This window comes from Eulemur rufifrons, chromosome 30, assembly GCF_041146395.1.
Source record: "Eulemur rufifrons isolate Redbay chromosome 30, OSU_ERuf_1, whole genome shotgun sequence".
In the NCBI taxonomy this organism is placed as follows: domain Eukaryota; kingdom Metazoa; phylum Chordata; class Mammalia; order Primates; family Lemuridae; genus Eulemur; species Eulemur rufifrons.
Genome location: NC_091012.1, coordinates 51,720,386 through 51,747,665, shown reverse-complemented (window position 1 = coordinate 51,747,665; position 27,280 = coordinate 51,720,386). Strand labels below are relative to the sequence as shown.

The following is a 27,280-nucleotide window of genomic DNA, read 5'->3' as shown; positions in this document are numbered from 1 at the left end:
CTACATTTTTTATCAATCTGGTCAGGGCTGTCAGCCCATAGGAGCTATTTTTCCTGTTTCTAGAAAGTCATCTGATCCAGTAAAATCCAATCAACACTCTCCTACTTTACTGCAATTCTATGTCCTCCCCCTATACTGTAGTCAAGTGTTACCTATGTGTTGCATTTATAGGTACCCACAGCCAAGAACCTAGTTCCATAAATAGATTATGCATTCAATATCAGTATTAAATGTTGCATATCCCTTTGGGTGACATTTTTAATTCAATGTATGTAAAATCAAAGATTCAAATTAGACAAAGAGCATAGCTCATCTGTATTACAGCTGACTAGATAAATAGACTTGAACTAGGCCGGGTGCGGTAGCTTACGCCTGTAATCCTAGCACTCTGGGAGGCTGAGGCGGGTGGATCGCTCGAGGTCAGGAGTTCGAGGCCAGCCTGAGCAAGAGCGAGACCCCGTCTCTACTAAAAAAATAGAAATTAGCTGGACAACTAAAAAATATATATATAAAAAATTAGCCGGGCATGGTGGTGCATGCTTGTAGTCCCAGCTACTCGGGAGGCTGAGGCAGAAGGATTGCTTGAGCCCAGGAGTTTGAGGTTTCTGTGAGCTAGGCTGATGCCACGGCACTCTAGCCCAGGCAACAAAGTGAGACTCTATCTCAAAAAAAAAATTGACTTGAACTAATATTAACACTGCAAATTATTTTAAACTCTAAACTCAAATCTGGACCTAAAATTAGGGTAAAAATGTAGGGTAGCCAGATAAAAAAAATCTAAAAATAAACCTATTAAAGGATCAAAATAATTGAAGTACATAAACAAAACAGACAAAAGGAAAAATGAATTCTTGAAAATATTTTTTAAATGTGATTAACCTCTCTAGTCACAAGAATGGTAGGGTGAAGAGCCCAATTTATTGTGGCCTAACCAAATCAGACTAGGTATTTGGCACCACTGCAAAAGCAGGTGAATGGTTCACAATATATTCATGTTTAAACACAGCTTCCACATTTTCTTCTAAACCAAAGAATTAATTGTTAAAAAGGACGTGGATTACTGGAACAGCTCCACTTAGCACAGTTGTGATGTACAAACCCCCAATTTTTAGTAATGGGCTTAAAGGACAAATCAATTAAGGAATTTTATGTTCTTTTTTTCTCTTCATGCAAATTTTAATCCTATAATGCCAAATATATCTTTCACATTCATATGAACACATTATAATGGGCCCTTCACAAGGGTTTCATTAAAAATCTAATAAATACCACAATTAGCCCTGAGCAGAACTTCAAAGAGCTTCATTCCTACTGGCACATGCTTTGAAAACTCTCCAGATCATTTTGGTTGGCAAAAACATAGTTCATGATATCTGAGGCTTTGCTGTTTATCTTTTGTCTTAACAAAATCAGACAAAACTGCTTTCATGCAGCTATGAAAATGTTTTCAGCAAGAAGATGGCCCCAAGAAGGTACATGCAAGATGCTCAAAGCTACAGCTCCCAAGTGCCATCCTCTTTCCCACAAACTAAAACCTCAGGGTAACATCTGTATCTTAAGTAAAGCTCACAGCTTACATCAGTTTTTGGCTTTAAGAACTTGGTTGCAAATGGTTTTCAGATCACAAAAACATTTAGCTTGAGCAAAATGATGAGCCAAATATAAAGCTACACAACTGGCTCAAGGCTATCAGAACTCTACAACAGAGTCGAGAGGTGAATTCAGATTTCTCTATTTCAACGTCTAAATTTCCATGACTGAAAGGAAAAGCCACCTATCAGTCAACATAAGACCATAAATCTTCAATAAAGTTTGCTTGATTCTTACCTGTAGAATAGTTTCCTTCTGTCACATTAAAAGGCTGAACTCTTAGATCAAAGGTATTTATCTGAAATGCTCCAGACACTGAAATAGTCTGCTCTTTGTTGCACATGTAAGAACTTCCCAGGGGGGCATCCCAGTAGCTGAGATTATCATTTGCAATGCTGAAAACTTTAAAGAAAAGAAACAAGTCAGTAACTTTTTATCAACATCAAAAATGGGACAGTCCTCAGGATTTTGCAGTGAAGTATGGGAGCTTGGAGGACAGGGTCTACCCACAAAAAGCAATTCTTACCATCACTAAGTTCCCTTATCTTTCTATAGATGTTTCTATAGTCTAAAAATAAGTCACATCTTTAACTATTATCCATTATACTTTGAAAAGATGGGATACTACAAAAAAGAGAGTACTACAGTTCTAAGTTACTTATTTTAAGTGTGGTCAAGGTATACTTTTTATAGTATAGAATCTTCTGTTCTATTAAATAAGACACTATTTGGTAACAAGACCATATGGTTTCTATTCCTTCAGTGTAACCCACACTCTTTTCCCCAGGCCAGTGCTTCACTTACCAGAGCCATTAACCAAATACATGCTGACATTCACTTCCTTCAGATAGAATCGGTTTTCATTTTTCTGTTTGAAAAAGAGCTTCCAGTTAATCAACATTATCACAACTGTCTACAGCTAAAGGTAATATCTATAGAAGAAAAGCAATCTAATACTATTACACAGAAGAAACCATGCAGTAGAATAAACTGCAACTAAGTAAAAGAGAATTCAAAATGTGACGGAAACCTTTTTGCTCTGTATTTCGTTTCCGACTTTTGGCCCACGGGTGTAGTCGTGTGGTTCTTGGACACTCGATGATTCATGCCCTCAATTTTATTCCTCCTGTCACTTGCTGAGCCCCCCATCACCTGTAGCCTGGATCACAATAGCCTCTTAACTGGGCTCCCTGACTTTTGGCCCCTCCAGCTCTAATCTTTCCTTTTCACTGCTATTATCTTTCTGAAACATTCTTCTGATCGGCCAGTTATTCTAGTTATTTGAGCTCTAGTGCTCCAGCGAGCTAGCAAAATGAACCAGACTTGGATCCCGCCCTCACCCTGTCTGCAATCTGCCAGGGAAGCTAAGATAAATACATAAATAAATAACCATATTACAAAAAAGAAAGTGAGAAGTTATGAAAATAGGAGATAAATTATTTCCAATTAGGGGAAGAGCAAACGTAATGCCAGCTTAGGGACAGGGCATTTGAATTGGGATTTGGTTAGGAAACAAGCAGAAAAGGGGTGTCCGAGAGGGCAACAGCATTGAGTAAAGGAAGTCAGAAAACAAGCATAATCACAAGTTTTTACACTAGCATTTGAGGACTTACTAAGTGCCAAGCACTGTTCTTAAAACTTTACATATGTGGCTTCCCTGAATAAGTACAACAGCCCGAAGCAATAGATGCTATTACTATTCACATTTGGGGATGGAGCAATCAAGCACAGAGATGTTAAGTAATTTCCCCCAAGGCTATATGGTTAGCAGTCAGCGAGCTGGGATTTAAGCCCAAGAAGTCTGACTGCAGAGTTTGTGTACTGATTACTACTATGCTCTCCTGCCTCACAAGATGTGCACAGTGGACAGAGTGAGGGAAGCATAAGGTTCATGAAGAAGGAGTGAAGGAAACAAAGCCTAGAAATGTACGTTTACACTGCGTGAGGAAAGGGGGGCTCGAACTACCTGGCCAGGGAGTTGAGATGTTACCTTGCTGGCAAAACAGAACCACTGAAGGTTTCTCAGGAAGAGATGTGCTTTAGGAGGATTAAGCTGATGCAGAAGAACGCTGGGGGAGGCAAGGAACAGGAGCAAGCAGGTAGGCGGCTGTTTGAACAGTTCAGGCAAGAGGTAATGCGTGCTGGACCCAGAGCAGAGGCAGTGGGGCGGGAAAGCTAGGGGACAGACCAGAGACATGCCAGGAAGAAGCAGAAAGGAGGACCTGAAGACCTCATGGAGTCTCTCCTCTGCTTAGGCTATGTCTCAGCTTGGCATTCAAGGCTCTCCACAATTTGTCCCAACTACTTTTCCATACTTTCACTAAACATGTCACATGCCTCCTTCTCCCAGCTGGTCTTGATTATGCTCCTTTATCCAGGGATAATCTGTACTTTTCCACTTACTCCCCTTATCTCCCTATGTACAAATCTGACCCATCCTTGAAGGCCCAGCTCAAATGCCATCTCTTCCATTCAACCTTCCTGACTCTCCTCCAGCCAGAATTAACCTCTCCCCCTCTATTCTCCCACAGCGCTCTGTATAACCTCTGGTCTGGAACTCATGCCATTTTGTATGCACCTTCCATAGTACTCTACTGCCCACAGAATCAAGGTCAAAAGCCTTGGCATGGCATTCAGGCCTTCCACAAAAATGGTAATTATTTGTGTATTTCCCTCTTTACCACTAAACTGTGAGCACCTTAATAATACAGGCTTTCTTCTTTGTACTCCACCCATAGCAGCCTGCATATAGCATACTCAAAATTCTATAAATTTTCCAAAGGAGCAACTATCATGAAAGTGTCGAAGATGACATGGGCCCCAGTGAACTCTGGTGACATTGCAGGTATCTCTTGATTTTTCAAAGTGCCTGTAGCATGGTTAAAATGTCACTATTTTGGATTACATTTTAAAATAGTCTTCCAGGCAAATTAAATATTAAACATTTCCCCATGAGAGTCAGAAGAAACCATGTTCCTTTTAGAAGCCTACCATGGCTGGAAAGATCAAACTCAATCACTCAAAAGGGAACGAACCTAAAATACTACTTTCCTCATTCTTATTGACCATAACCCCTATGAGATAACTTTAAAAGAGAATGTGCCTGGGGAGACCTGCTCTTCCCATATTGAAGAGGACAAGCTTAATTAGACATTTTTAATACTAATTTGCTGGTCATGTATATACTATAACAGAGGAATTATTTCAATGCTGGAAAAAGGAAGATCTTTGTAAACCTTTCTAAAATGTAATTGCCTAACATAATCCTCAATTATTCAGCATATTTTCTATAGAGAAAAAAGGCTTTAGATTCAAGATACCAAGTTCAGATATGAAATAACAGCATACCTACTTTTTATATATCAGATGTTGAGACTATTTCCCCGTCCCTAAATAATGTGATTTAAAAGTAAAACTGGTTTTTATCCAATTATAGCTCTTAGTTTAAGAACTGTTGGTGGATCAACACTTTCTCTCACCTATAACTATCCCCTATTCAATCATTCCCACTTGCCACAACATGGACACACATACCCCCCATAAAAAATTATGGGAATAATAATTGTATCTGACAAGGTGGAAATAAAGGTTCTCAATGATTAATTTATGCTAGAAAGAAGCAGAACAGGTATGCTTAACCTACAACTTTCTGTTTAGCTTTCACCTCTTGATACAAAAGCATGAACAACCACAAAAATCTGAATGCTGTCATTATAAACTATCCTGATTTAATGAATTAATGCATGTACTTACACAGAGCCTTGTACAAAGTATTCAACAAATGTTAGCTGTTTTTATTGCTGACAGTATTACAAACAGTATAGCCTCCAAAAGGTTTAAAATATTATCATAGAGAAACATGAACATTGTCTAACCAATAATTGAGAAAAAGATTATCATGGAAATTACTTATATGTGGATAGAACGATTACATAGGTAAGTTTTTCTGATGTGAGTTAATTCTTGCTCCTACCCTAGAGTTTATATAATGGCAGAATGGTCACTATTACTGAACATTAATACAAGAGCCCTGTCCACAGACCACTGTGCAGACTCTGAGGGATGAGCAGGGATCAATGGACTACACTTTATAATTGAGTAGTGTTGAAATGGAAAATTAAGCTAAATACCCTCCTCCCCTACTCCCACATACACACAACTATTTAGACTTGCAGATGTGTTTCTAAGAGAATGAACCTAACTTTAGAAAAATACGTTACTCACCACGGCAAAGACAAACTCAAGATACTTAATGGTGCTGCTATTCAGCCTAAGTAGAGCAGTATCAGGATGGCAACTGCCTGTGAAATCAGTTGAATTGGGCTTAATGTTAAAAACCGAAGCAACCTTCAGGAGAAGAAGAGGGAAGAAAGGTACAGGTTAGCTATCAAAGTTTACAGCAAAAGCCTTATACTCTAGTAAGACCAACTTCAGTGTAGAACAGAAAATCCTTTGTCTGGATACTTAAATTCATGGTGTTTTACTTTCAAACAAAGTTGGCATGGGCCCTCAAGCTATGACTCAGATGACTTAAAAAAAAAAAAAAGAGGGAAGCTTCCTCGGTAATGAGCCAAATGAAAACATTTTTATAGAGCACAAGAGACATCTGTCTAGCTTGTTTAAGTCACAGGATTTTGGAAACGGGGTTTATTTATTGGCACTCCCTCTGTAGTCTCAGTGGCACATTGCAACTAGAAGTGCCATCATATACTTGAGCACATCTAGACAATCTGAGTCATCAAAGAGCTAGAGAAACAGATAGTTGCACTGTTCCTGTACACCAACATACTATGTATTTCAGATCAAAGTATGAAGTTATATTTTAAACTGACTGAAATAAAGATCAACTGTTTGTACTCTGATCTACTGATGGTAAATAGAATCTAAACCTCAAAGAGTCCTTTAAACTGCTAGGTTTTCTGCTGGCTAAGACAACACCTTGAAAGTGACATTAACTCTTCATGATTATATTAATAGTAACTCCTAACTAATCAAAGCTCAACAAGTCAACATCAAATCTCCATTTAAAACTGTACCATTCTAGTAACGCTATCCTTGGGCTGAAGATTAGGATACCTAGTAATTGCAAGGAAATACAAAAAGGATATAGGGATAAAAATAGGCACCTATACCTTATCCTGAGTGATGTTCAGCTGCAGCCTCATGGTAGCCAGTAGACAAGTGCCATTGGTATTGTTAACCTTATATTTTCCAATCTCTGGTTTTTCCACTGGAGAGGGTTTTGTGGTAGGAGATGGAACAGTGGTGTGAATGATGGGTGTTACTGTTGTTGAAGTTTTGTCTGCATCACACAGATGCTCTAAAATAAACCAGAAAGGACAAAAGAAACTAAAGTGACTTTTTCTTAATTCATAAGGCCATGGAGGAGCAAACTATTTCTCACAATAGAAGTCCAAGAGGGTTATATTAGGGGAAGGGATTATCTTCTTAGTATATTTTAAACTAAATGAGGCAGAGGTTCTCAAACTGCTGCTTCATATATAGACAATCTCTACAAGTTATGACACAGCAGACAAACTTGGGACATACCCAAATGCTTTATCTTCTCACACATGGCTGCACATTCATCTGTTTCAGAACCTTAAATCCTTTCATTACCAAAGAACTTCACCTGTCCCTGACATAAAATTCAGAGATTTTAAGTCTGAAAACATTTCATCCCTACCTAGCTTGCCTTCTTCATTCTCACATACAACCACTATAAGGAAGGATACTGTTTATTAGAGAAAAGTTTAGAAATCATTGAAGGATTTAAATACAAATAAACCTTATTTTTAGAATCTTTTATTGACACATAATATTTGTACATATTCATGGGGTACATGTGATATTTTGTTACATGCACAGAATGTGTAATGATCAAGTCAAATTAACCTTTTATTTGCTTTACTCATACAGCAAATCATAGGCATTTCAACCTCTTCTTAGGAAATGTTAGTAGTTTGACAGAGCTGGTGAATGAGAAATTACATTTCCATAAAGCCATATAAAGGTTACACAATCGACTTACAAAATTGAAGATTCACATGGAAGCAGAGAGTGGAATGATGAACAATGGAGACTTGAGTAGTGGGGCAGGGGGTGGATTATGGGAGGTTGTTTGGTGAATACAATGTGTGTTGCTCCACTGATGGATGCACTGAAGGCCCTGACTTCAGTACAAAGCAATATATCAATGTAGCAAAACTGCACTTGTACCCCATGAATATATACAAATAAAAAAATAAATGGAAAAAAATAAAAATAGAAAACGGACTGTGAAGAAAAACAAAATTTAAGATTAGAACACAGAAATCTAATATCTAAGCTTTGGCCTTGGAACTGCTAAAGAGCTGATGATCAAGCTATTTGAGGACCTGTTCAAACAAAGATTAGGTTTTATCAGTTGAAAACATTTTGGATAGAACCTTTTAAAAGACCATTCCACAACATGTACATCATAACTTTAAATTGAAAGTTCCACAAGAATAAGAATTGCTATTATTTACAAAAACTTTACAGCCTAGTGGAAGCTATGAATAAGCCTTAATATATATAATTTACATAATATATGAATGCTTTCAGATAATGATTTCAAAGAAAGCTACCTGGTATACTCTAATCTTAAATTAGGATCCAAGTATAGAAATATATACTTTAAGTACTCACCTTCTGTGCTTACTGTGCCATTTTGGACAAAAGCTTGTACAAGAACATCCCAATAGCGCTGGACGACATTGTTGTTTTCTAAAGTTAATAAACTATTGCATCTAAAGATGACATTCAATGGAATTTTGATTGCCAGAGGTTCATAAACAGTAACAACTCCTACAAAATGAGATTAACAATGGCTGTTTCCAAGAAGGTAGGAGAAAAGTGATAAGATAAGTATATTTATATAGGCTTTTTTCTCCTTCTCTCTGCCTGCCCTACCCCCTGCCCGAAGTGACAAAAGGTATGGCATGCTCAAGGGAATGACAAATGCACTGTGACTGAAACATAAGGAGTAAGGGGGAAGAAATAACAGGGATTAAGAAGGAAAGACAAGTTGCAAATGGTCACACTTTGAAGCATCTTCTAACTAAGGACAGTGTGAGCTTTTTTGTTGTTAGCAATGGAGGGCTAGCTTCAGTTTTTAAAGCAGGAAATAACACACACATAATTTATTTTAAGGAAGATAGCAAATTTGTAGGGGATAGGCACAGAAAACTTTTCAGGGAATCCACTTGAGAGGGAAACCAGTTAGAAGGCTGATGGCCTGGTTCAGGTGAACAGTGAGGGAGGGTTACCTAAACTAAGATAGTGAGGGACAGTAAGAAGAGAGCAAAGAAGCCAAATTGAGAACACCTATCTAAGGTAAAATCGACAGGACTTAGTGACTATATGTAAGGAAGCAAGAGAGACAGATTAATCACAGATTTTATTATAAATCCTTATTTTTGTGCTAATATCCCAAAACAACTTATATTAATTCTAATGAGCTTACAGAACCTCTTCCTGGGTGGAATTTAAAGACTATTCCATTTTCTGTACAGAGTTTTCATTAGCATGCCTATAGTAAAACTTCAAAAGACTATGATTAATCTTATCTACCAAAATGGTTTAGTTTCTTTTGGAGAAGCAGCAAGATAGGAAGGTATTCAAGGTCCTTAACATAGGTCGTCTTCTGTATCTCTCCATCATGTAGCAAGCAGCCACTTAATACTGCCTTGGCACCCCCTAATGGCCAAAGGAATTTTTTTAAACCAATGAACTAGAACATTTTTCCCAAAACCACTTCTCACCGTTAACAATAACAAATAGATACGTAAACTGGCTGTATATAGATAGACCTTAAAAACAAATGAGTAAAAAAACAAGTTGCAGACATACTGGAGTTATATTATGAAACTATATATGTTTTTAAACTATGTATTGTTTATGAACATGTACTTATGTAGTAAAAAGATAAACACATGGACAGGAAGGCCACACCCAAAATTTATGAGAGTGGTTGGCTCTCAGCAGGCAGGGAAGAAAATGGGTCTGGGGAGTGAGGCCAAAGGAAACCTCAAGTGTGTCTGCAAGATTTTATTTCTTTAAACAAAGCAAAAGATGAATCAAATATAAAAAATGGCATTTGTTAATTCTGGGTAATGGATACATGTGGATCTGTTATATTATTCTCTATATTTTCTGTATTTTAATCATAAAAATGTTTTTAAAAAGAAAACAGCAGCTTCAAAGTTACTTCGATTATCAGATGCCTAAAAATAAATTAGTATCTTGAAACACTGAATTATTTCAAAAACAATTATCAACAGTCCATTTAAGGAAGCTGTTTTAAATTTCAAATATCTTATTACATAAAAGCTAGTATTAAAAAAGTAATCCTCCCTTCTTTAAAATAAACTGGGGGTGAGAGAAGTGTAACATTTTAGAGTCCATAGTTTTTCTCCCCAAAGATGTCAGATTAAACCCCTCCTCCTGTTACTGCTGCCCTGTTGGTCCAGGCATTTATTACATCAGCCCTCGATTACTGTAACAGCCTCTGAAGCTGGCATCTCTGCCTGCAGTCTCCTCACTTCTAAGTTAATCCTGCAGAATATTCTTTATAAACTACTGTCTCTGCTTTTGTTATGTCATTCTCCTGCTTAAAAAAACCTAAGATGGTTCCCCAGTGCCTACGCCATCAAGCTAAATGCCTTTCCTTGGCTTCCAAGGCCCCCTATAATTTAGGCCCACTGCACTTAACCAACTTTATTTTCCTTCTGCTACACACACAGCCTCTATTTTAATCAGACAGCTGCGTACACTATGCTTCCCCCTGCTGGAAACATCCTGCTCAAAATCCTCTGCTTACTCAAGTTCTACCATTAGCCAGAGTTTCAGCTCAGGTCCTACTTCTCTACCACGTCTTCTCACTCCTCCAACACACCGACCTCTCCTTTCTGCTCCTAATCAGGACCACTCGTGGGAACATTTTTAAATCAGACACTCTTAACCACAGGGATCCACAGATGGGCTCAGGGACTATGTATCATATGCAAAGTTTATAGTTTGCTTTTTCTGAGAGAGAGGGTCTGGAACTTTCTTCACATTGTCAGAAAAGACTTATATGAACCTTCTACTTCCTCAATCAAAAACACAAACAACAACAACAAAGTTGGACTGAGCTCAATGTTTTCCAATTTTTCCATAATACTTGGGAACACAATTTAGCTTTGTCTCTCCAGCTAGTTTTTAAGCTCCTTGAAAGTGAGGGGCAGTTCTGAACTACGTGCGTTGGAAAAAAGAAAAAGAATAAAAAGAAAAAAAAAAGAAAGTGAGGGGCAAATCTTACACTAGTTCTGAAAGACAATGCAGGGCACAAGGATAAATACATAAAACAGCCAATAACCACTTGCTTTAGTTATCCTCTCAAACTAAGAGATTAGTAAAAAGAAAACTAGGATTTGATTTCCAAGTCTCAGTCTGCAATACTTCCCAAGTTTTACATGAACTCACTCACTTCTGGATCTTTAAAATATGATCTTTTCATATCCGTAAGTCCAAATGAGTTATTAATCCCCAGGTCTAGGCAACTAAAGCCCATCTACCTGTGTTTCTGGGGTCAGAATGAAATGCTATCTGTGAGAACAGCTAAGCTATTAATACTACAAACACCATGTTAACCCAATCTCAATGGGGGAGGAAGAAAGGAGAGAATTATAACCCTAACAAAATTAAAATCTCCACTATCTATGCCTTTAAAACATTTTAATATGCATTTCAGTTTTGGGGAATTACAAGAATGACCTAATTGCTAATGCTTTGCCAAGTTCATTTTGACCTAAAATTGTCTCAAAATAGCAGCAAATGTTGAATTTAGCCATTTTACAGTAGTTCCCCCCCACCTTATCTGTGGTTTCACTTTCCCCAGTTTCAGCTACCCGTGGTCAACCAAGGTCTGAAAATATTCAATGGAAAATTCCAGAAATAAACAATTCATAAGTTTTAAATTGCACGCCATTCTGAGTAGCGTGATGAAATCTCTCCCCATCTACTCCATCCCCCCCAGGGTGTGAATCATCCCTTTGTCCAGCATATCCATGCTGTCTATACTACCTGCCTATTAGTCACTTAGGAGCCGTCTCAGTTATGAGACTTAAAAGCACAGTATATACTGTAGAGAGTTTGGTACCATCCGAGCTTGCAGACATCTACTGGGGACCTTGAAACGATATACCCCCCTATATAAGCAGGGACTACTGTACCTTTAATTAATCATCATTCACTTTTCAGTTAAAATCCTATCTAAATGGTAAAAAGATTTGAATATGAGGCATGTCTCCTAATCTCACGTTACTAAACTTGTACACATTTAAAATAGCTATTACTATTTTCTCATTCACTCAATATGTTTAGTACCCACTACTGAATAAAATACTTATTTAATAATTAATTTATTTAATATTTAATAAATAATATTTATTTAATAGTGTATGAATTCTATAGCGCAACAGACTTTGCTTCAAATATCAAGCTCACTCACTTACCAGATTAGGGTAATACCTGGTACAGAGTAAAGCACTCAGGCAACAACAGCAAATATCATCACTGAATCAAATAGGGTCGAATGTGCTATGCATGGGCTTGGGTAAGGGGGTTATAAAGACATGAAGTTTCCATTTTAGTTAGGAAAACAGACATTCATAATGATTTTTTGAATTATTTACATTTTTGTTATTAATAAAAAGCAAGAGAGCATAACACAAATGCAATTCTTAAGGTTACCTTTATCTTCGGCATCAGGAAATGTTGCTCTATTACTAGTATTGTAGGAAAATGAGATGCTGTCAATTGAATAAGATGATGATGATGACACCGTGGTAAAATTCACCATCCAGGAAATACCAGATCCAAACTGAACTGCTATTTTGGGACCGTTCTGATCATCCCCGCACATGCTTCCATTATATGTCACAGAGCCAAGGTCTGAAATGGTTACAGTTTTCTAAAAGAAATAGAAGTTTGGGGGTGAGGAACAAGCAGGCAGCAAGGAGCACCAAGTATCTATGTACGGTGTGCCACTTCAGCCCAAACCACACATTTCCCATGGCCAGGTTGCCCTTTGCCTGGTTTGCTGTGTAAACCAGTCTCAGATTTTTCAGCTACATACCAGTTCTCTAGACAAATTCATGTATGTCTAAAAAGAAAAGGAAAACTGACCTACACTGCTGTTCTTAAACTTATTTTTTTTTAATTAAGTTGTGGGTGGGGGCAAGGGGAATATACGTAACCTAAACTTCTGTACCCCCATAATATGCTGAAATAAAAAAAATAGGTTGTAAGTAGGTAGGACCTTAATGAAAACCCCAAAGAAGGCAGATTTTATTTATTTGTTTATTTTTTTAAAGACAGGGTCTTGCTCTGTCGCCCAGGCTGGAGTGCAGCAGTGCAATCATAGCCCACTGTAACCTTGAATTCCTGGGTTCAAGTGATCCTCCTGCCTTAGCCTCCCAATTAGCTAGGCCTACAGGTATGCGCCACCATGCCCTGGCTAATTTATTTTTATTTTTTGTAGAGACAGGGTCTTGCTACTTCGCCCAGGCTGGTCTTGAACTCCTGGCCTCAAGCAATCCTCCTGCCTTGGCCTCCCAGAGTGCTGGGATTACAGGTATGAGCCACCATGCCCAGCCAGATTTTATTAATAATAGCAAGCTATTTTAAAAAGGGCAAGCTTTGGTGTTAGTACATTTTAAACATATTACAGAAGTAGTTACACCTGCACACCATATAGTCTTGAGTTCATTTGCCCTTAACCAACTTCAAGAAAAACTCCAGGCCAGGCGTGGTGGCTCATGCCTGTAATCCTAGCACTCTGGGAGGCCGAGGCGGGCGAATCGTTTGAGCTCAGGAGTTCGAGGCCAGCCTGAGCAAGAGTGAGACCCCATCTCTACTAAAAAAAAAAAAAAAAAAGGAAAGAAATTATATGGACAACTAAAAATACATAGAAAAAATTAGCTGGGCATGGTGGCACATGCCTGTAGTCCCAGCTACTTGGGAGGCTGAGGCAGGAGGATCGCTTAAGCCCAGGAGTTTGAGGTCGCTGTGAGCTAGGCTGATGCCACAGCACTCACTCTAGCCCGGGCAACAGAGTGAGACTTTGTCTCAAAAAAAAAAAAAAGAAAGAAAGAAAGAAAAGAAAAAGGAAAACTCTGAAGAATCAATGAATCAGAAGAAATATTCATTCCAACACTAAACAGAATACCTTCAAGTATGTATGTTTAAAATAAAAACCACACAGTTTAAGTGTTAAGTCAGTTAACATGAAATTTTATTTGTATACATGTATCTAAAGGATAAAAAGAGAATTAAATTCCTACTATAAAAATCAAAGAAAAATTTAAAAATTTACTTACAGAAGTTTTGTTTGTAGTTTCATACTGTATTGTGAAATTCATATGCCATTTTGCATAAAGGCAAGTTGCTTTTCCTGAATCTGTCAAATTAAGTTCCAATGCATAACACCGGACAACTCCTGGATTTAGTTAAAAAGAAAAGATAAGATTTTAAAATTATACTACAAAAGTATATATAAAAAAATAAAAACAAGCTCTATCCAACACTGAAGTTCAACCAGCTCTAAAATGAAACAAAGTATTTTTTAATATATATAGTATCCTGGTGATTGTTTTTCTTTGTATTTTTAATGGAATCCTATTAATAAAGTTAGCACTATCTCTTCCCAAAAGAATGGTTACCAGACCTAGGATGCTTAGGTAATGGTACAGACTGGTGACATTTGCCTTATGCCTCCTAATAATCATTTCCACATTTATCTGTAGCTTGCAAGTTTTGTTTTAGGCAATTATAGTTTGCCTGTTAGGACTTTTTTTTTTTTTTTACGAGGCAGGATCTTGCTCTGTCACCCAAGCTGGAGTGCAATGATATAATCATAGATAACTGCAGCCTCTAACTCCTGGGCTCAGGTGATCCTCCCGCCTCAGCCTCCAGAGCAGCTAGAACTACAACCGTGAGCCACCACACCCAGCTAGGACTATTGTTTTTCAAGGTAAGTAAGGTAAGGGGAAGCCTGGTAGGGGTATTAAATTCCTGCCTCTCTCAAACCAGCTGGTGAAACATTCTCTGCAAAAATAATGATAGATCTGGTGTTTTATGGTCTTGTTTCAAATCCTGTTGTAGGCTACGTGACCTGTGACACACAGATGTCTTTCTAACTATTTTATTATGATGTGATAAGATGTAGGATAGCTCTTTTGAAGCATGCATATCACATGATCAAAGAAGCAGAGCTGCAAAAGACTGTTAGAGCCATAAGAAAGAGGTTAATTTTTATAAATGCAAAGTTTATCACTTTGTTCCACTTTAAAATTCAATTGATTAGAAAGGCTGATGAAATCTTTTGACACAGACTCAAAGTTACTTCCTAAATTTTCAACCTGCTACCTCTTGAGGCAGAGAGACCTTACAGAGACAGAAAGAAAAGCCTGGGGACGTTTCAGCTAACTCAAGTCCAATCTTCTACACTTAAACATAGTAACATTACCTATAAAACTGAAGAGCCCAAGGACTCAAAATACTAATTCAGAGGGGGAAAAATATGCCAGCATATGCAACAGCAGCATAAATATTGGGCAACCATTTAAGGGTTTTCTTCACTGTCTCACACATTACCCAAAGGGTAAGTAAGCTGTTTCCTGCTAAGATAGCTGCATACCCTTTAATGATATCTGAGCAATCCAGTGTCATCTACAGGCAGGGACATGCTATAGACTGTACAGAAAAATGTCCTAAGAGGAATACCAAGAAGGCATGCCTCAGCAACAGCTTTCAAGTCGTACACAAGAGTCCACCGTCATGCTCTGGAGACCTTGCTGCCTTAGCATGCCTGAACATTATGCTGAAGCTTGTGGTTACTGACAGTGACTAAATGCATTGGCTACGCCTCAGAAAGACCTTGTGAGGCCTAAGTAGGTTTTATGACCATTCTTTTAGAAGTACAATACAGAAGGGAGCTGTCATACTAATCCAAGGCTACCCTGCAGTGGTGCTGAGAATACCAACTTACACTCTTTCTAATCAACTGGAGGTTTACTTTTTATATGCAGTCTCTCTCAGTCTTGTTTAAAGTCCCTAGCTTTAGCATATTATTCTCCTTGTATTCAAGGCATTCAAAACTATTAAAAACAACCAGGAAAAGCCTCATTGCATTAATCATTTTCTTTCCAAAGATATTAGAGCAGTAGGAAGAAAATCATGTAAAACAGTACTAGGATCAATGTGTTCTGAGGTATGAGAACTGAAATTTTATGAAGGAGAAGGCACAGGTTGTCCTTCAAATTTATCATTTGACATAAAATTCAAGCTGGTCTACCCAGCTGCCCATAAATGAGAACCAGGAAATGCCCTGAGGGCTCCCGCACACTGGTTCCACTCCCTTCGCAGCCTTTCTGTCTGGGAAGAGGGATTCTTTCCACTTCCCTGTCCTTATCTCCACTCCACAGAGATCACTTTTACTCAGATACCTCTCACCTCAAACTCAGCAATTCCCAAACTAAAATTCATTTTTCTGCTTCCTCCAAACAAGTTCCCTTCCTCAGCCTCTCTAGCTCTAAATGAAAGGCAGGAGCAATCACTCAGGCTTGGAAGTTTTGGAAATAGTTCCTACTTCATTCTCTTCAGAAATTCCTCCTTTTTCCTGAAAATTCTCTCTTAAATCCAACCTTTGCCTTTTATTTCTACTCCCAATTTACCACCCCACCCCTAAATTAGGACAGAACACCTCCTAGCTGCCCCCAGAAATGCTGCCAGCTTAATAGTGTTAAATACCATTTCCTTTTAGGATACTTTTTTATTCAAAAACTTTTACTGGCTCCAAAATTCCCATATTTAATTTAAATTCCTCTGCCTCTGCCTGACTTTCAAAGTAATCCTTAATCTTGTCCCACCCTATTCCTTCAACTTTTCTCAAACCATTTTCCCAGAACACACCCTTCAATCCGGTTAAACTTGTTTCTACTGGACCCAAATGCTATCCTCTATTCAGCCTCTACCCCGGGCTTCTGTTGTTCCTAACACTTGAAATCCACTTTCTTCTGCTGACCTAAATGTTCACCTCAAGATGGATTTTCCTCTCTTTTTGGTGGTCCAAAATCTGAAACCTCCCCTCTTTGTTACAATTTCTGGCAGATATCACCATGTACTATAAAAGCTGAAAATGTTGGATACTTGCTTTCCTAGCCTCCCTTGCAGCAAGGAGGAGCACTTGTGCTAGGCTCTGTCTAACAAAGGTACACACCCGGAGACTTTGAATAGGAGAGCTGCAAATGGAAGGGGGGTGTTGGGAGGGTCGGGGTGGAATAGGTGCAGCAGGTTAAAGCACCCAGGCAACAAGGCCAGCAGAGTAAGCTGCAGTTTCAGGCTTGGCGGTGGTAGTACAGTTCAGTGGCAGAACTTGGGTTACTGAATCAGGCTTTGGGCTATACAGCCAAGAGTGGCAGTAATTCCCAGTTACCCAGTATACATTTTTCATAATGCAAACATTTTATTGATATGTAACATACATATAGGAAAGTACACAGCATAACAAATTAAGTGAAAAGTGCATGTAATGGCCAGGCACGGTGATCCTGGCACTCTGGGAGGCCGAGCCGGGTGGATCGTTTGAGCTCAGGAGTTGGAGACCAGCCTGAGCAAAAGCAAGACCCTGTCTCTACTAAAAATAGAAAGAAATTATATGAACAACTAAAAATATATATAGAAAAAATTAGCCAGGCATGGTGGCACATGCCTGTAGTCCCAGCTACTAGGGAGGCTGAGGCAGGAGGATCGCTTGAGCCCAGGAGTTTGAGGTTGCTGTGAGCTAGGCTGATGCCACGGCACTCTAGCCCGGGCAACAGAGTAAGACTCTGTCTCAAAAAAAAAAAAAAAAAAAAAAAAAAAAGAAAAGTACCTGTAACATTGAGTCTACAACTCAAAGCAAAACTGAACCCACTTTTATCAAGAAACAGTACGTTACAAGTACAGCTGACCTTTGAACACAGGTTTGTGTGAGTCCATTTATACACAGATTTTCTTCCACCCCTGAGAAAGTAAGACCAATCCGTCCTCTTCCTCCTCCTCCTTACGATTTTCTTAACAACATTTTTTCTCTAGCTTACTTTATTGTAAGAATATAGTATATAATACATATAACATACAAAATGTGTTCACCAACTGTTTATGTTGTTGGTAAGGCTTCCAGTCACAGTGCGTTATTAGTAGTTAAGTTTTTAGGGAATCAAAAGTTATACGTGGATTTTCAACTGTGCAGGTGGTCGATGTCCCTAACCCCCCATGTTGTTTAAGGGTCAACTGTACTCCAAAAGTCCCCTTGTTTCCCCGTCCACTTACTATTCCCCTCCCAAGGCCAGCCACTATCCTGACTTCTAACAGTATGGATTAGTTTTACCTGGTTTTCAAGTTGATATCAATGGAATCATTCACAATGCTCTCTTTTGTGTCTGGCTTCTTTCACTCAATATTATGTTTTGTGAGATTCACCCATGTTGTGCGTAATTGCAATTTATTCATTCTCGCTGCTGTATAGCTTTCTATTATCAGGTGAATACTACACTACTTATCTACGCTACCGCTGATGGGCATTTGGATAGTTTCCAGTTTGGTTCTATTACAAATGCTGTTGTACACATTCTTGCCCACATTGGTAAACGAATGTATGTGTGTCTGTTGGGTATATATCTAGGAATGAAATTTCAGGGTCAAAGGGTATGCCATATGTCCTGATATCTTTTTAATAAATTCCTTTTCTGCTTCAAATAGATTAGATCGTGCCTTGCTTGCAGTTAAGAACCTAAACTGATATGCTATCCATTTTTTAGCAGCCATTTTCTCCACAAGGCTTTCCTTGACTATAAAAGCCCTCAAGGAGCAGTCATAATGCATATCACCACATTTCAGTATATCTTATACGATCCTGAATTATTCAGTTATTTTATACCAATAAATCCTGTCCCCCCTACTGTCATAAGTTCAAAAACAGCAGTTTTCAACTGTCACTTCACAACAAACTGGTGTGTCATGGTAAATTATAGTATACAGCATGTAATTTGTTACTAATAAAAAAGGGCCAAAGTCTGTGAGTGAATGATAGATATGGATAGATTCAAGATATTATCTTTTGATAATATTTCTGTCACTCATTTGAATTCCAATATGCTCCCTTGATCAGATGATCTTACCTATGCCACAGCCCCTAGCAGTGTGCCTTTTATATGAATGTCATCTATCATGGGTGTCATGGTGGGGGAGACCATGTCTATTACTTTTCCTCCATCTCCTATCATTCCTGGGAGTGCTGAATACATATTAGATTTTCAATAAATACTGACTGATTATATCAAGGTAAAAACACTCTGTAATAAGGACCTGAAATTTAGCTTAATCTAATTACAAGAAGGCCAGTCCTTTAGCTCTTCCAAATCTTGAACCTATCAGTCTTCTGGATACTCCCTCAAACCCTATGTCAGGTTTTTCCTCAATAAATTTTGACGTGAATTTCAAGTTAGGAATAATGTTTTTCAACTGCAAATGTAAGTCTGCAGTTGAAATACTTACACTTTGGTAAAAAGTCTCTAGCAAGCAATATCCAGCCCTATTGCTGTGTTTGATTTTAGAACAACCAAACCATTTTCATTTAAAAGGCTTTATGGCATTAAAAACCCATAGATGACTATATCGTAAAATGTATAATTACAGAGCTGAGAGTTTATTCTCCAAAAAAAAAGGCATGCCTCAAAATCAACTTTCTCAAAGTCAAATATCCTCTCAATCTTGTTTACAAAAAGGTCATTTATAGGTTGTTTTAGAACTCAGACCTTATTTTCCAAGCATAAGACACTGCAAAAAGTGGCTAGGTTTTTATATTTAATAAGTCTATTTGACCCAAAGTGTAGCTGAAAAAAATAAACATCCACAAACAAAATTGAGGGTGGGGGAAGAATGTAATGCTAGTGATAAAGTAAAACTAATGCGCACCGTTCAGGGGATGGACACGCTTGAAGCTCTGATTGGGGGGGGTGGCAAGGGCAATATACGTAACCTAAACTTTTGTACCCCCATAATATGCTGAAATAAACAAAAAACCTAAAAACAATAAAAAAAAACAATGATCTAAGAGGCAAGATAATGAGGTGATTAGGAGCCCCCATTCCTGGAGTTGAAGAGCTAGAATTTAAATCAGGCAGTTCAATTTACTAGCTGTAAGACTTTGGGCAAGTCACCCTTGCTCAAGACTGTAGTGTTTAAGTTCTTTGAAAGCATATAAACGAAAAAAAAAAAAAGCATATAAACGCTTCAGAAGTAAGAGAACTTTGCCAAGAAAGTTAGATTCCAATTTACAAGCCACTCTTCCAGTAAACACAGCACCTAAAGGGATCTTTCCCAACTTTTAGGTTTATGTTTACTTTCATCATATTAAGTTCTGGACTCTTATCCTCAAACTCATCAATACAGAATGATGTTGAACAAAAAGATCCTTTTAAAAATCAGGACACAGATACATACAGTACCTATTTATTCTTTCTTTTCCACTCAGAGTGAGGGTTTTCCTATAGGCTTAAGTCAGACTAACTGTTCCTCATTTACAATTCCTAATAATAGGTACACTCACTACATTTGGTTACTTATACTCTTGCTTTTTGGTAAGTCTCTTAAACAGAAAAATAATAATATGATTTTAAGCTAAGAATGTTGAACACACAAAAAGGAGCAGTAAAAGTTAATAAAAATATGATTTTTAGGCTACAAAATGACTTAATTTTTTTAAGGTCAGAGAGTGGGGAAGGAAACAAGATTGAACGCTCCTCAACTAATGGAAAGTGCTTACTGCTGAGCGCTGTTTGGCAGCCCTCCACAATTCTTTCCACAATGCACAGCAGGATACCAACAAGTGCTTATAAAGTACACTTTTGGATCTAAGGGGATCTCTGATCACTTTAATATGAAATTATGATTAGAATGCTTCTGTAACTACAGGAAGAAGAGCAGCCTTCCCGCTCCAAGGGTCACCTAAGTCAGCTCCAGTGCTGCGAAATAATCCTTGATTACAGACAAAATCCACCCAAGGGTATATGGGAAGAAAGCTGTTCCCAGGGGAAATATTTGAATATCTATAATCCTATCACACATGATAACCAATGACTAAGAGACTAATGACAAACCTGTCCTTTCAAGTGTCTCTATAATAGTTAGCATAATTTTGACAGAACCTTGAGATCAAAGCTATCAGTTAAATGAAATGTGGTAAGGCTACAGAAGAATCTCAGTGCTTACCTTCTCTCTTTCAGACTGCCTCTAAAAAGAGAGATACTGGTTCTTTGTGAAAACTGAACTCTGCTCACCAAGGACCTCCTATTTTTCCATATTACCCTCCATGACTAGGGAGGTATATCTGAAGGGTACAGCTAAGAGACAAGTGTTACTATATGGAATTATATTTTAGTAAATTGGTTTATATAATAATAATCTGTACTGCTTAGAACTGATCTTGAAGTTCTCAATCGAAAGACACAAAAGAACTTCTTGCAAAACATCATTTTAGGTTCAAGGAAGAAAAAGAAAAGCAAGTTAGTCTAGTTCACCATCATATCCCCAGTGGCCACCAATGAATACCCTCGAAAAAATTTACCAAGGGTTAACCAAACACCAGGCCCTATGCTAGGTAAGCAGTGGGAAATAACAGTACGTGAAGACAGTCTCTGTTCTCAGAGACTAATAAGATATTGCAGGCTTGACTGGAACTGGGAGAAAAAAGAGTGGAAAATAGGCTAGCGTACTAACCTAAGAGTTTGGGAATGACAAGATTTATTCCTACTCCCCCAAATGGTCACATGGCTGGCCTCCTTCCAATATTCAGGTCTCTGCCCAAATGTAACCCAACAGTGGAAGGCCCTTCGGCTACAAAATATAAAAAAAAGGTCAACTCCCATCACTCACCCCCATCATCTGTTCATTCCCATTCCTCATTACCTGCTTAATTTTCTTCACAGTGTTTATCACTATTTGACATTATATTATTTATCTGTTGGGTTATTGTCTTCCCCCACTAAAACGTAAGCTCCATGAGAGCAGGACTTCATCTGTCTTATCCATTGCTCTGTCCCTTTCACCTAGTATAGTGGTTGGGACACAACAGGCATTCAATAAATACTTGTGGGAGGGCGGTGCTCCTACCAGTGAAGTACACACTAAGAATATTTCTATGAGGTCTTCCCCACCCAGAAAAGCCTCAAATCAAATCAAAACAAAACAAAAAAACCCCACAAAAACAGAAGTCAAGCGTCAAGCTACTTATAAGAATCAATATTTGGGGGATGATGGACATGCTTGTAGCTCTGACACGGGTGGGGCAAGGACAATATATGTAATCTAAACATTTGTACCCCCATAATATTCTGAAAAAAAAAGAATCAATAACCACAGAAGCAGCCTGAAATGTATGATGTCACAAAGGGAATATAATTAGGCAACGATGTTAAGAAAGGATTTTCATCTACTACCTTCTTTATGATGCCTCTGAATCACACAATTTTTCTTCAGAAAGTTCTATGGTCAGTTACATTTCATTCAAATAAATATCAGCATAATTTAATCTCTATGACAAAGACCAATATGTAGCCTCTAAGAATCCTTTTCTATGCTTACCCTAAAGCAGCTATTTTTAAAAAGCTATGGGTGGAGCCGGGATAGAGATAAAGTTACAAAGTGAAACTGGCACAACTAGAGCACCAATGCTAATGAGACTATAAATTCAGGACAGATCCTCCTTCACTGGCACCCTCTACAGCTGCGGTCCCCAACCCGCCCCCCCCCAACCCCCGGGGCTGCGGACTGGGCGGCACAGCAGGAGGCAAGCGGCAGGCGAGGGAGCAAAGCCCCCCTGCACCCACACAGCCGCTCCCCAGTCAGATCAGCAGCAGTGCGTCAGACCCTCATAGGAGTGCAAACCCGACTGCAAACTGCACATGCAAAGGATCCAGGTTGCACACTCCCCATGAGAATCCAAGGCCTGATGATCTGAGGTGGAGCCAGGTGGCAACACCCTCCACCAACATTCCCCCTCCCTACCCCCTTCCATGGAAAAACTTTCTTCCACGAAACTGGTCCCTGCTGTCAAAAAGGTTGGGGACAGCTGCTCTACAGTACTCAGGCACAGTTCTAGGTACACAGTAGGTACTTTACAAATATTTATGGAGTTTTTAAAAACCTATTCTTGGTATCCATTTTGATATAGAAAAGTAATGTGCAAAACCCACCAAGCAACTGCTAAATTCTTAGGATAAAAAGCCATATGGGAGGACTTTGAGCTCCACACTGAACCAAGAGCTGTCAGAAAAAGCAGCTGTATAGAAAGATGGTTTCTATTTCATCCTGGAACCTTTTAAAAATCGGATCTAGGTACATTACTAACTTTTACTCCTCTAAATCCTGCTATGAACTTGGAGGTGGAGGGAAGCAATCTTGGAAATCTTCCAAGAGGATGAATCTAGTTGGTCCCAATCAATAAATGGCAAACTAGCAGATGAGATGATGGGTTCTTTTATGTGCTTCTTTTTGCCTGTTTATTTTCTGCAATGAGCAAGCATTGCTTTTGTAAAAATAAAACAAAAAAGCTTTCACTAAAAAACAAAAAAAATGTAATGACACGAAAGCCAACAAGTAGGACAACTATTATTTTTCTTCACTTTCTCTAAACAATAACTGTGTTGTATTTGTGCACAGATTCAATTGGCAGGGAAGTACTGTTTAACAGATGCCTTGGTCAGATGTGTTCTAGTCACTGATAAGGTACTTTCCGTTGTAAACAATCCTCTCTTAGGGTCAGTTGGCCCTCAGTAAGTGCTTTGCAGTACAGTTGAGGCTTCAAATTAAGTGTTCAAGTAAAGCCTCATGGCCCCCTTTCAGAAGTGCTACAGAAGAGTTTCCTGCACCCTGTGAACAGCTGGACTAAATCAGGAATTTGCAAACATTTTGGTGTCAGGACCCCTTTACTCTTTTATCCACTGAGGACCACACAGAGCTTTGGTTTATGTGAGTCTTATCTACTAGTAGTTACCATATTAGAAATTAAAACTGAGAAATGAATAAAACACAAGAACATCAGAAGCCATCAGAATAGTGATGTCATCACACATTATGTAGCCTCTGGAAAACTCCACTGTTCACTGGTGGGAGGATGAAAGTGAAAAGGATAAATACCTTCTTAGTATTATTCTGAAGAGTTTTGATTTCACAGACCCCTGGAAAAGGTCCTTGAGAATCACTCGATTAGATAATCAAGAACCCTTCCAATGCTATGGTTCTGGGGCAGGGTTTCTCAACCTTGGCACTACTGACATTTTTGAGGCAGTTAATTCTTTGTTGTGAGGGGCTTTCCTGTGGTTAGTGGGATGTTCAGCAGCATCCTTGACCTCTACCCACGAGATGCCAAAAGCAATCCCCCAGTTGTGACAGCCAAAAATGTCTCCAGATATGGCCAAATGCCCTCTGGTTGAGAACCCACTACTCTAGGGTGTTGATTTTATTCTACTGAAATGTGAATTGCAAAACGTATACCTCTCACTGCCTTCTCAGACCCTTAATATGTCTATTTCCTCCCCACTCCCATCTGGGTCCATTCCCTCTGTTCTTTTATTAGGTCACAAATGGCAACAGCCAGTCGGTACCAACAAGCACAGGATGAACAGGGTCAGGAAGAGAGACACTCTGGCCAAAGTTCGACTGTAAGCATTAAAGTTCTTAGGTACCCACTGCCTATTCGGGCAGAGCACAACCGGCCAACATTCATCCAGTCATTTTAGGACCTGGTCCCAAATCCAGTCCTTAGCAAGTTACCTACCCCAACCCCTCCAAAAAATGAGGTAATGGGTCAGTTGTGTGATGGGGAAGAAGAAAACAAGAGACTCTGAAGGCAAGGAGGTAGTACACAAAACTCAGATATACATACACCCCAAAACCTCACTTCTGGGAGGCCCTCCCAACTGAAGCTCTGGGGATTTTTTTGTCAGGTCTGGCTGGGAGGAAGTAGCAAAACTGGTAGAAAACTGACATCCTCAACACCTCAAAAGTCAGATATTCACCCCCTTATTCTCCAGAGGTTGGGCCCAAGTTTTCTCTCCTGGAAATTGTCCCAGTCTCCTCAGGTTCCTTCACCCTGAAAACTCTGACTACCAAACTCAAATCCAGCATTATTTCTCATGTCTTGAATCACCCTTTCTCCACAGCCTCAAATTCCCACCTACAAAATCCCCAACCCTGTCCCTGCCCCTCAGGCTCTACTGTCCAATCTGTTCCCCACCCACACACTTTCCCAAAGCTACTCCACGCAGGCACAGTCTCTTCCCTCCCAATTTTCTTTCTCGCCTCATAGTTTTTCCACCATCTTCAAAACTCTTCCCTGATCCCAGGAAACCAGGATTCTCCTAATTGTCTCTGGCTCCTTAGTGTCTTCCCCAAGTTACTCCTTCCACCCCGACCTCCTCCACTCTTCCCTCTTCCCTGCCTACGTCCACCCCCCTTTTATCTGTCCCTTCTTACTCTCATGGGCCCTTCTTCCCCACCATCCCTCGATCAGGCCTTCTCTAGGTCACTGATCGCCTCACTGGGCCAACAGCCACCGCCCAGTGTCAGCTGCTGAGCCTTTCAACCCCCTCCTCCCCGACCAGTCTTGCCGGTTGTAGCCTTTGAACCGGCGACCCGGGCCCAGGCGGAGATTAATGAGGGCCTGACAACTCACCCAGGACAAGGCAGAACAGAACAAGCCCCAAGCCTGGAACCGGGGAGAGGCGGAAGCACACCATGATCCCGCAGAACAGGGGGCGGGGGCGGCGGCGGCGGCGGCAACAAGAGCAGCACCACCGGGGAAAAGGCTTGCTGGACCTGGGGCGCGAGCACCAGTGACCACCGACCACAACGCTGCAAAAGCCAGGACTCGCCGCTTCAGCGCGAGTCATAAGACTCGGGGCGGGGCTCTTTCTTGCTTACAGCCAATGTCCGCGCTGGAAAGCGGCGGCGGTGATGTAGAGGCCAGTGGGCGGGGCGACCACGCCCTGGCTTTTTGGTTCACAATCATTCTTACGCTCATAAGAGATACGCGCGGACGGCATTTTCTAGGGCTGAAGAGAGAGGAGGAACTTTCGAGGGCTGTAGTTAGTAGATTATTTTCGTTTTGGCTCCTTGAGGAAGAACAGAATAATTTTGGTGGAGCAAAAACGGTTGCTAGGCATCTCAACGTAATACATACAAAAATAATACATGATTATTCTCCAAACACTGTTAGTACCTATGCAGTTCGTGCCATCAGATGGACGAGGGAGCTAGAGGGTAGTATGAAAACACTGACCACGGGAGCAGGACGTGGTCTTGAAGTTCACCTAGTTACAACACCCTGCTTCTCAGAAGGGGAAAGTGAGCTCAGCAACAAGAAGTGTCCTTTTTAAATACAGAAAGAAAAACTGAGAAAGAAATAAAATAGAAGGACAAAGAGGAAAAAATAAAGAGCATCCATATTCCTACTACCCAGAGAGAGACACTGTTAATATCTTTTTATATACATATATATACACATAATACATATATACACATATATATTCTTCCAGATGTTTTTCCTATGTATATACACACAAATATTCTGTAATGACTTCATACTAAACATACTTTTTGGTATACTTGACAGGTGAACAGACAAAACTCAAAATATTCAACAGATGAAAGCATTCAAAAACCATAAAAAAATCTCAAGTTGAAACAAAGCACTTAGTCTCAAATGTTAGTTTCCAAAAGAATCATCTGGGGATTTTTTAAAAAAACATACAGATTCCTATACCTCATTCGCTAGAGATTTTGAAACAGTAGGTCTGTGGCAGTCCTATGAATCTTGCTTTCTTTAACAAACACCCCAAAAGGTTCTGATTCTGTGGGCCATGGACCACATTTTGAGAAACACTAAAAGAAAGCTTCAAAATCATCTAGTCCAGATCTTAATCTGAGGTCTATGAATGAGTTTAAGCAGGGGGTGCGGGCCATGTCAGTGAATCCTCAGAAATTACATGCAACATTTATGTATGTGTATTTTTATGGGGAAGTTCAAAGTTTTCATCAGTTCTCCATCCTAATCCCCACCCCAACGCAAATATTAAGAACCATTGATCTTCCCTCACTATCATTTGCTTTAATGTGATAAATTCCTGAAAGTAAGAACACTTGTCAATGAATGTCTTCCATCATGGGTGAAATGAAGTCATAAGCAAGTAACTTGGTCAGCACACAAGACTAATATACACTACAATATTAGTCGTTGACCTTAGCAAAATGTCATTTGACTGCCCCATCGTCAATAGGACTTGGCAGCAGCTATGCCCTGAGTATAGTAGTCTTCAGAGAACCCATGATTGAGGAGAATCCTCCAAAGTTGCCCCACCAATCCTTACTATTATAATAGACTCTGGCCTTTCTCCCTTAACTGTAAATTGCATAACTTTAATGTTCAGCAAAGCCCTAAGTTCTAGAAGAAGAGACGAGCATCATGGAAAGAATATTGGATTGACAGAGGAGTTACGTGTGAGACACCACTTACTGGCAAATGTAACCTTGGACAAGTCACGATATCTCTTTGAGCTTCTGTTCTTTATCTGTAAAATAAAACAGT

General features: G+C 39.4%; 1 protein-coding gene across 3 annotated transcripts in view; it reads right to left on the bottom strand.

Annotated features, from left to right (window-relative positions):
* LAMP2 (lysosomal associated membrane protein 2) overlaps nt 1-25,611 on the bottom strand; it is a 39,568-nt gene extending 13,957 nt beyond the window's left edge. For 2 of the 3 annotated variants that reach the window (XM_069464338.1, XM_069464337.1), the window contains exons 1-8: nt 25,370-25,504; nt 13,974-14,092; nt 12,346-12,565; nt 8,260-8,418; nt 6,723-6,910; nt 5,815-5,937; nt 2,395-2,458; nt 1,828-1,992 (exon numbers count right to left, since the gene is read on the bottom strand). In XM_069464338.1, the coding sequence (XP_069320439.1) occupies nt 1,828-1,992; nt 2,395-2,458; nt 5,815-5,937; nt 6,723-6,910; nt 8,260-8,418; nt 12,346-12,565; nt 13,974-14,092; nt 25,370-25,433 (1,102 nt within the window). In that variant the 5' untranslated portion in view covers nt 25,434-25,504. Of the gene's footprint in view, nt 1-1,827; nt 1,993-2,394; nt 2,459-5,814; nt 5,938-6,722; nt 6,911-8,259; nt 8,419-12,345; nt 12,566-13,973; nt 14,093-25,369 lie in introns of all 3 variants that reach the window. The other variant, XM_069464336.1, reaches the window with a different exon arrangement.
* Between the last annotated feature and the right edge of the window lie 1,669 nt (nt 25,612-27,280).